Here is an 8,908-nt window from a genome sequence, read left to right as displayed (position 1 = left end):
GACTTACTCTGCTCCATGGGGAGACGGGGCAGGGGTGGGGGGAGGTGACACTGAGGGGAGACGCTGTGGGCAATGGCCGCGGACTTGGGTTTGAATCCTGGCTGTGGCCCCTTTAGTGTCTCTGAGCCTCAGTTTCCTCAGCTGTAAAATGAGGCCCTACCCACTCCCCAGGCCTGTTGCGAGGGTGAAATGAACCCACATAGGTTAAGTCCCTTACAGAGTCGGTGCTCTGTAAACCTCAATTCCCTGGAGCCTGTTTCCCTCCCCCCCACCCCAACCCGTCGGAGACCCAGGTTCCTCCTCTTGACTCCCTGGGTCTTTCCCAGAATCCACCTGTGCTCCTGTCCAAGAGGGGGAGGGGCGGGGCCTCCAGACTAGCCCCAGCCAGCTGGGAGGAGCCCCTGCGCCCCAGGTCTGGGTTCCTGCACTGACCCCAGCATTTTCTATCCGATTGGTTTCGGACAAGTCACTTCCCTCTGCTGCAGCTCAGCCCTGCTTACCTCGAGGTGGTCCTGAGGGTCCCCCGTGAGCTGCAAGGGTTAGTTCTACACGCCGCCTGATTCCCCCTGAAGCTCTGCATGTCTTCCAATGACTCGTGCACAGAGTGGAAGCAGGAGGGCCAATCAGCAAGGAGAAATAATTTTGGGGGGCCCCCCCAACTTAAGACTCACTGTGTTTGATCCTCTCCAAGACCGGTGTCCCCAGCCCCGCCTCCCTGGGACCCATCTCTTCTAGGTAATAGCGCGGTTGAGGTCCAAAGCAGAACTCAGGTGACCTAAGTGGGCGGAGCCGGGAGGGCAGGGGCAGGGGCGCCTCCCGGGAGGAGGGACCAACCCCAGGGCGAAGCCGGCAAGTTGCAGGACCTCTGGACACTTCCCTCCCGCAGCCCTCCGCACCTGCGCCCCGCCCCGGGTCCGCCCCCAATCTCTCTGGGGGCGGGGGCGAGGCGACCCGACCGGAGGAGTCGCGAAGGGAGGGGCGGCGGCCGCTCCGAGCTGGCTCCGCAGGCCGGGCTGGACGAGTGTCTGGCCCTTTAAGGGCCGCCCCCGAGGAGGTGCCAGGCCCTGGTGGCTCCGGTCTCTCCTTCCTGGTCCTGCGGGGCAAGGACTGTCGGTAGAGCTGTGGGAGGGCAAAGTGCCCGGACCGGCCCAGGTGTCCCCCTGCCAGGCCCCATGGCCCTGGTCACCGTGAGCCGCTCACCCCCGGCCAGCGGCCACTCCACGCCTGTGGGGCCCACGGTAAGTCTGGCTTTGCCGTGGTCCGGCCCACGCAGTTGACTGCCAGCTGGGCCTGGGGGAGCACGTCCTGCCCACTGCCAGTCTTCCCTTGAGCCTGGGGGTGCGGAGAAGGGGACCCCAAGGATCATGCTGGAGGGCATTGGGAGGGGGTCTTGAGGTTCCCAGGAACTCAGACCAAAGACCTGGAGCCCCAAAGCCTCAGCCCAGACAGCAGAGGCCCTGCCCACTGCCAGGCCCAGATCTGGGCCAACCCCTTGGACACCTCCAACACCCCCACCCACTCTCACCCCAGGCTGCCCTACCTGGACCTGGGCCCAGGCTCCCCCAGTCCCTCCGGGTGGGGAGTGGACTGGAGTGGACTGGAATGGGAAGGGATCTGACACCTTCCCTGGTTCCAGTCCTTAGTTGTGGGGGGAGGTGATCCCACCCCTCCCCCCAGCAGCCCTGAGAGCAGAGAGGAGAGTCCTTGCCACTGCCCTGCCCGCCTCACTCTGCCCTGGGGGCCGCTTTCCCAGCAGGACCAGGCATCCAGGCGGAGAAGCCGGCTCCAGAGAAGGTGAGCTCTTCTCCCCGACACAGACACCCACGTCCAGCTGCCAGGCTTGGCTACTGCCCCCTTGGAGGACTCACAGCCAAAGCCAACTACTGACTGTGCGGAGCAGTGTTGTCAGCGGGCGCGGCTGGTGGGCGCAGTCGGCTTGCAGCCCTGACCCGGCTGCTTTGCTTCCATCTTCCCCCTGGTCACCACCATCCTGGACCCTGGCTCAGGCCTAGTCACAAACCAAAGTGCAGGTTGAGATAACAGGGCTCGAGGACTCCTGGATCACCACCAAGCATCTCCTGAGTTAGGCAGGTGTGAAGGGAAAGGGAGCAACCCTTGCTCCGCCGCCCCCCCCCCCACCTTAGACAAGTGGCTCGAGAGCCTCCAAGACAGTAGTTCCCCAAAGGGGGTGGCCTTGGCATTGGGAACTGGTTAGAAATGCATGTTCTCAGGCCTCCGCTCCAGACCTACTGACTCTCCAGGGTTGGGGCCCAACCCCTGTTTTAAGAACCCTGGTGGGTGATTCGGATGCACCTGTCCTGGGGGGTACGAGGGACCCTAATGGCTTCCCTGGACCCCGCCAGGCAGAGCTTTGCCGTGCTCCGCGGGGCTGTCCTGAGACTGCAGGATGGAGAGGATGAGGGAGAAGCAGCCGAGGGTGGTCCCGAGGCGGTGGAGAGACCCCCGGGCGAAGAACACCCCCACGGGGACCAGACAGACGATGGGCACAGGCCCCAGAGCCCCAGGAAGCAGGAGCAGAGCCAGCACCTACATCTCATGGTGGAGCTGCTGAGGCCGCAGGATGACATCCGCCTGGTGAGGGGCGGCCCAGAGCCCCCTGAGAAGGGAGGAGAGCCTGCCCTGGGGTGGGAGGGCGAGGAGGGTGGAAGGGAGCTCGCCCGTGTGTCTGAGTGGGGAGCAGTAACAGGAGCCCCCAAACGCTGGCGAGCCTGCCGTCTCAGCTGGTCGGTTTGATGGGGCACAGTCAAGTCTTGGGGTCTCTGGCAGGGTGGGAATCGGTGGGGGGAGGTCTGTCCTGCTTGAGCCCGGTAGGGCCGGATTAGGGCCAAGAGCTGGGAATCACACAGACGGGGTTCCGTGCAACCTGCGCCAGCCCTTCCTGACCCCAGGAGTTGTCCGCATACCGAAGGCCCAGGTGCTCAGGAGGGCCCGCTGAGCCAGAGGGGGGCCAGGCACCAGGGGCCCCAGGTGCGAGCCCGAGGACCAGCTCCCAGACGCCTGTGGGGCACCTCACTACCTACTGCAAGGTGGGAAAAACGAAACTGGGAAAAACAAAAGCAGACAGGCTTTCTACAGCTGAATTTATTCCCTGGACACACCATCCTTTGTTGGGGATTGTGTCCTCAGTATTTCCGGGGTGAGAAACCTTTCTTGAATTGAATGACGGCGATGGCAAATGAAGAGGTTTTTTTTTCCCTAAGTCTCCTTCCTAGGCAGAAATTGAAAATGGACAATGTCAGACCCATTTTCCCCCTTTTCCATACATATGCCCTTTAAGAAAAAAATCTTCTTAAAGATTTTTGTGGGACCATGAAATCCAAAAGTGGGGAATCGTCAGGTTATAGCTACTAATCTGGTATCTGAGAAGAGGAGGGTCTGTTCTAGGCCCAGGTGTGTGTCAGGCAGGGGTGGGGGGTGCAGGGTCTCCTTGGGCCCCTGTGACCCTGGGCTTCTCGCTTCCCGTCTTCCCCAGGCAGCCCAGCTGGAGGCAGCCCGGCCCCCCCGGCTCCGCTACCTGCTGGTAGTTTCCACAAGAGAACACCTGCGCCGGGATGAGACCGTCCTCCTGGGGGTGGACTTCCCGGATAGCAGGTGGGAGCAGGGAGAGGACGGGAAGGGGGCGAGGAAGTGAGATGCGGAGGGGCAATGGCTTTTCTTCTGTCCCCTGCCAGTTCCCCCAGCTGCACCCTGGGCCTGGTCTTGCCTCTCTGGAGTGACACCCAGGTGTACCTAGATGGAGACGGGTAAGAGGTGGCAACTGGGGGAGGAGAAAGGGGAGGGGTGGGGCCCGCAGGGTGACGTGTGTGATGGGGCAGCTGGGCACCGGGGAGCAGTGGACGAACTCCGGGCTGGACATCTGGGGTCTGGGTCTACTCATCCTTACCTTGGATTTGCTGTGTGATCCTAGGCAAGTTGCCTAGCTTCTCTGGGCCTCGGCTACCCCATATCTGGCAAACGAGGCTTATCTTGAAGCCTGGTGATGTGTCCAGACCCTGAGGACCAGTCTCATGGGGTGCTCCTGAGCTGGCCTCTCAGGGCTCTGTCCCAGAGCCTGGGGTTGGGTCTCACCCCCACCCCATCTCCCTCAGGGGCTTCAGTGTGACGTCCGGTGGGCAAAGTCGAATCTTCAAGCCGATCTCCATCCAGACTATGTGGTGAGGGTTAGGATGGCCCCACTCTCACGCTGGCCTCCTCTTCTCAGAGATGGCCGAGGGTCTGGGGAGGGGTGGCAGGGAGGACAGTGTGACCCCGCCTCCCCCCGTCCCAGGGCCACGCTCCAGGTGCTGCACCAGGCATGTGAGGCGGCTCTCGGCAGCGGCCTCGTGCCGGGGGGCAGCGCCCTGACCTGGGCTGGACACTACCAGGAGAGACTGAGCTCTGACCAAAGCTGCCTCAACGAGTGGATGGCTATGGCTGACCTGGAGTCCCTTCGGCCTCCCAGTGCCGAGCCCGGCCGGTCAGTGCAGGGAGGGGAGGACAGGGAGGGTGCCGTGGCGGCGTGGGGCAGGGGGCCCTGGACTGACGGGCTCGGCTCCCAGGCCCTCAGAGCAGGAGCAGATGGAGCAGGCGATCCGGGCTGAGCTGTGGGAGGTGCTGGACACCAGTGACCTGGAGAGCGTCACTTCCAAAGAGGTGGGCTCAGTTGGGAGAGCATGAGACTTGAGCTCGGGGTCATGAGTTCAAGCCCCATTTTGGGAGTAGAGCTTACTTTAAAAACAAACAAAACCACCAAAAAACACAGAAAACCCAAAGAAGTGGCCTGGTGCCGGGGAAGGGGGAGGAACAGGGGTGAGGAGGGAGCTCCCCCCCCCATACAGAGCAGGGGGAGGGGGCGTCTGATGCAGGCGGGTGTCCTCCAGCTGGGGCAGAGCTTTCCTCTCTTCCTTCCCACCTTGCTTTCCTCCTGTCCTGAGCCAGTCCCCCACACCTGGCCTCAGCTCCTCTGCCTAGACGGGAGGTCGGGCCCTCTGAGGCCCCAGAAGGCAGGGTGGGGCATCAGGGCACCTGCAAGGGACCCTCTGAGCCTCAGTGGTGGCGTTGTGGCTCTGCCCACAGATCCGCCAGGCCCTGGAGCTGCGCCTGGGCCAGCCGCTGCAGCAGTACCGCGACTTCATCGACAACCAGATGCTGCTGCTCATGGCCCAGCAAGACCGCGCCTCCCGCATCTTCCCGCACCTCTACCTGGTGAGCAGAAGCGGGAGGGGTGAGGCGTGAGGGTGGGCGCAAGGGTTCTGCAAGCTGGGGGCGCGGAGGACGACACCGCCCTCCCTCCGCAGGGCTCTGAGTGGAATGCCGCAAACCTGGAGGAGCTGCAGAGAAACAGGTAGGGCTCTGAGCCCCTCGGACGGTCCGCCTCCCTCGGGGGGGCTGCTGCCCCACAAGGCCTCCAGCCTGAAGGAAGAGCCTGGTGGCGATGCCCTGGGCCCACTCGCCCTCCGCACCCTGCGAAGCCAGCCCCAGCCCCAGGGCCGCAGTCCCGCAGGGAAGAGGGGCAGCCGGGCGTCCTGACAGCCTTTCCCAGGCAGCAAAGCACTTCTCCATAGACCACGTCTTAAGGGAGGAGCGCCTGCCCCTCTCCTGGGGGACCTGGCCGCCTGCTCTCCTGGGTTCCTGCCACCTGCCCTCCGATTTCCTGGGAAGGCCACCCGGTCTCAGCTTCACTCAAAGCTGTTCTCTGACCCCCTGACACCAGAGGGCTTAGCGCTGCGGTCAGCCCGACTGCTGGCAGGACCAGAGGGGGCAACTCCAGCCCAGCAGCGCGACAGGATTCGCTCAGGGTCACAGCCACCTCCTCTCCACCTGACCCTCCCAACCAGCCAGGCTACGCCGGGTCTGCAGGCCAATGGGCCTCACGTGCCCCCACTCCCAGCCCGGCCCCGTCGGCCAGGCCTCACGCCCTCCACCGGCCACCGCAGGGTCAGCCACATCTTGAACATGGCCCGCGAGATCGACAACTTCTACCCTGAGCGCTTCGTCTACCACAATGTGCGCCTCTGGGATGAGGAGTCAGCCCAGCTGCTGCCCCACTGGAAGGAGACCCACCGCTTCGTGGAGGCCGCCAGGTGGGGGCTCCCCCGGCCTCCCGCGGCTCCTCTAAGCCCAGCTCCAAGTGGTCCCCAGTGCCCTCAACTCCTCCTGGCCTGCAGGGCCTCCCTGCCCCCCCCCCCGGCCCTGCCCTTCCCCGACACCAACCGTGCCTGCCCCCACAGGGCACAGGGCACCCGGGTGCTCGTCCACTGCAAGATGGGGGTCAGCCGCTCGGCCGCCACGGTGGTCGCTTACGCCATGAAGCAGTACGGCTGGAGCCTGGAGCAGGCCCTGCGCCACGTGCAGGAGCTCCGGCCCATCGCTCGCCCGAACCCCGGCTTTCTGCGCCAGCTGCAGACCTACCAGGGCATCCTGACTGCCAGGTTCGAGGGGGAGACGGGGGGGTGGGGGAGCACGAGTAGGTGGGTGTCGCGGTTGGCCTTGAGGCTCAGGTGGCCACTGGGTCACTTACGGCTGACTCAGGGCCCCCTCCTTGCAGCCGGCAGAGCCACCTCTGGGAGCAAAAAGCAGGTGGGGCCTCCCCAGAGGAGCCCCTCGCCCCCGATGTCTCTACACCATTCCCGCCTCTTCCACCGGAGCCAGGCGGCGGTGGGGAGGTGAAGACTATGGGTCCGGAGGAGAGCCAGGCAGCCCCGAAAGAAGAGCCTGGGCCACGGCCCCGTATCAACCTCCGAGGGGTCATGAGGTCCATCAGCCTCCTAGAGCCTTCCTCGGAGCTGGAAAGCGCCTCAGGGGCCACTGACCTGCCTGAGGTGAGGCTGGGGCCAGGGAGGGAGCCCAGGTTGAGGCCCAGTGAGGGGACAAAAGTAGGGGCAGGTGGGGGCAGGAAGGAGAGAGACCAGGACTGGGGCTCGGCTTCCCATGGGGTGCGCTCCCCCCGCCTCCGGTGGCTCTGTTTCGTCCCCTTGAAGTGGCCAAGGAGACCCAGAGGGGGCCAGTGAACATGCTGCCCTCCACGGGAGCCGGAGAGCAGTCCTGGGGCCGGGGGGATCTGCGGCGGCTTCTGGGCTGAGCCAGCCCTGGGCTGGAGGCTGTGGGTGCTCTTGGCCTGATGAAAGGCTTTGTAAGGGCAGCGCTGCCTGGCCACCCTCCCAGCCGGGAGTGGGACAACAACTGCTGACCCCAGAGGAGGGGGACGAGGTGATCTCGGCAGCCCCTCTCTAATCTGAGGGGCAGTTGACCCATCAGAGGGTGGGGTGCGGGGGGTCATGGCACCCACACAGCCAAGTGCTGGCCTCAGCAGTGGACCTTCATGAGTAGAACGAGTAGAAGAGCGGAGACTGGCTTTGACTGTAGGAAGCCAGACCACCCTGCTACACACACACGCACGCACGCACGCGCACACACACACACACACGACCAGAGGCCAAGATGGCCAACCTGGAGGAAGGGGAGCTCGTCACAGAAGGCGGGAACATTTGGGAGAGGCTTCCTGGAGGAGGTGGCACTGGGTATGGACGGTTGATGGGTGAGGGTGTGCGGTCCTAAAGGCAGAGTGTCTTCACCAGGCGCCCGGCTCAGAGCCCAGCACCTGAAGGCCCTCAGGACTGGCTGGACAGAGGCAGAGGGGGCAGGGGGAGGAGGAGGAGGGCGCCTCAAGGATATGGCAGGAGTGGGGCCAGGAGGAAGGCTTGTGGGGCCAGGAGGTTGTAGACAGGTGAAGGCCAAGAAGCAGGGACCATGGAGCTGGGGTGCTGTCTTCTTGCTTGTGGAAATGTGACCCGCGGGTAGCCCAGTCTCTGCATTCACTTACCGTTCCACACCTGCCCCTTTCCAGGCTCCGTGCTCAATGCCCCTGCCCTGGAAAGACTTCTCAGTGGTCCTTCTTCTACTCTGACCCTTGCAGGTGTTTTCTTCAAATGAGTCTTCAGAGGAAGACCCTCCAGAGCCCTGCCCTCAGCTCCCAAAGGCCAAGGGGGGCAGGCGGGGTCCCGAGGGGCCTTGGCCGGCCCTGAAGTCCCGCCAGTCTGTGGTCGCCCTCAACAGCGCCGCCCTGGTGGCCACCCGGACCCAGGCCTTCCAGGAGCAGGGGGAGGCTGCCAGTGCCTCGGCACCCAGGCTCCGCGGGAAGGTGGTGAGGCAGGCCAGCGTGGATGGCAGTGGGGAGGAGGGCGAGGCCTGAGCCCTCACGCACTCCCGTGGCCCCCAGACACAAATCAAGGGGCCCACACACAGCTCCTGGGATGAGCATCCTTCGCTCCTGCCGACCTGCCCACATTCCTTTTAGCCCCGCCCAGGTGGCGCCAAGACCCCATCGTCACTACAGCCTCGGAGGCTCCGGCCTTAAGTCGCAGACATATCCTCCAAGGGCTCAAGACCTTCTTTGTCTATAATGGCGATGTGACAGAGAGACCGAAGATACCTTTGGGGGCAAGAACACCTTGCTTCATTCTCAGTCGCTGCCTGAAACATTCACTTGCAGCCACAATATGAAAACTGAGCTCCCCAGTGCAGAAAAGTCCCTGCTTCCTCCCTCACCCACTCCCATCTGCCTCACCCCTGCCCCTTTTGTTCCCCGGGGCCGCTAGGCCAGAGAACCGGTGGCCCTTAAAGGCAGAGAGTCACCTCAGGCCCCGAGGCTCTGAGGAGCGGGGAGCTGGCCCGCAGGTGGGGCTGGCGGGCCGGCCTCCCCCGAACAGGCCACAACCGGCCGGGTCTTTTGCTGCTGCCCCCACCTAGCTCCCCCACAGCACTGCGCTGGGTCACAGGACGCCAGGCCAAAGAGAGTCTTCTTTTTGTCTTTTATGGCCTCCGGCCAGTTTTTCACAGTCTTAATGGTATCTGACTTTGTACTTAGAAATAATAAACATTTTCATACTATTTTCACTTTTATGATAAA

General features: G+C 63.7%; 1 protein-coding gene across 2 annotated transcripts; it reads left to right on the top strand.

Moving 5' to 3' along the window:
- Nucleotides 1-1,061: 1,061 nt before the first annotated feature.
- Nucleotides 1,062-8,908, top strand: LOC111149670 (slingshot protein phosphatase 3). Of its 2 annotated transcripts, none has more exons than XM_022506877.1 (14): nucleotides 1,062-1,238; nucleotides 1,754-1,794; nucleotides 2,364-2,595; nucleotides 3,494-3,612; nucleotides 3,693-3,764; nucleotides 4,110-4,175; nucleotides 4,289-4,477; nucleotides 4,560-4,653; nucleotides 5,077-5,205; nucleotides 5,298-5,344; nucleotides 5,937-6,083; nucleotides 6,231-6,431; nucleotides 6,548-6,821; nucleotides 7,916-8,908. In XM_022506877.1, exons 1-14 carry the CDS (start codon nucleotides 1,173-1,175, stop codon nucleotides 8,189-8,191), a joined length of 1,953 nt encoding a protein of 650 aa, XP_022362585.1. In that variant the 5' UTR covers nucleotides 1,062-1,172; the 3' UTR covers nucleotides 8,192-8,908. The 2 variants fall into 2 exon arrangements, with proteins under 2 accessions (XP_022362585.1, XP_022362586.1); XM_022506878.1 differs by having other exon boundaries at nucleotides 1,173-1,238; nucleotides 1,757-1,794; nucleotides 7,916-8,834.

This window comes from Enhydra lutris, unplaced genomic scaffold (genome assembly GCF_002288905.1).
Source record: "Enhydra lutris kenyoni isolate GAN:26980312 unplaced genomic scaffold, ASM228890v2 scaffoldscaffold22, whole genome shotgun sequence".
NCBI lineage: Eukaryota > Metazoa > Chordata > Mammalia > Carnivora > Mustelidae > Enhydra > Enhydra lutris.
The sequence above is the reverse complement of the archived record's forward strand: the minus strand, read 5'-3'. Positions and strand labels throughout refer to the sequence as shown.

What these genes read in the sequence shown, in the direction of transcription:
- LOC111149670 (XM_022506877.1), top strand. Translation starts at nt 1,173, where the DNA reads ATGGCCCTGGTCACCGTGAGCCGCTCACCCCCGGCCAGCGGCCACTCC. An exon ending in CCACGCCTGTGGGGCCCACG is followed by an intron (nt 1,239 to 1,753) that starts GTAAGTCTGGCT and finishes CCGCTTTCCCAG; the next exon opens with CAGGACCAGGCATCCAGGCG. An exon ending in GGGCCACTGACCTGCCTGAG is followed by an intron (nt 6,822 to 7,915) that starts GTGAGGCTGGGG and finishes TGACCCTTGCAG; the next exon opens with GTGTTTTCTTCAAATGAGTC.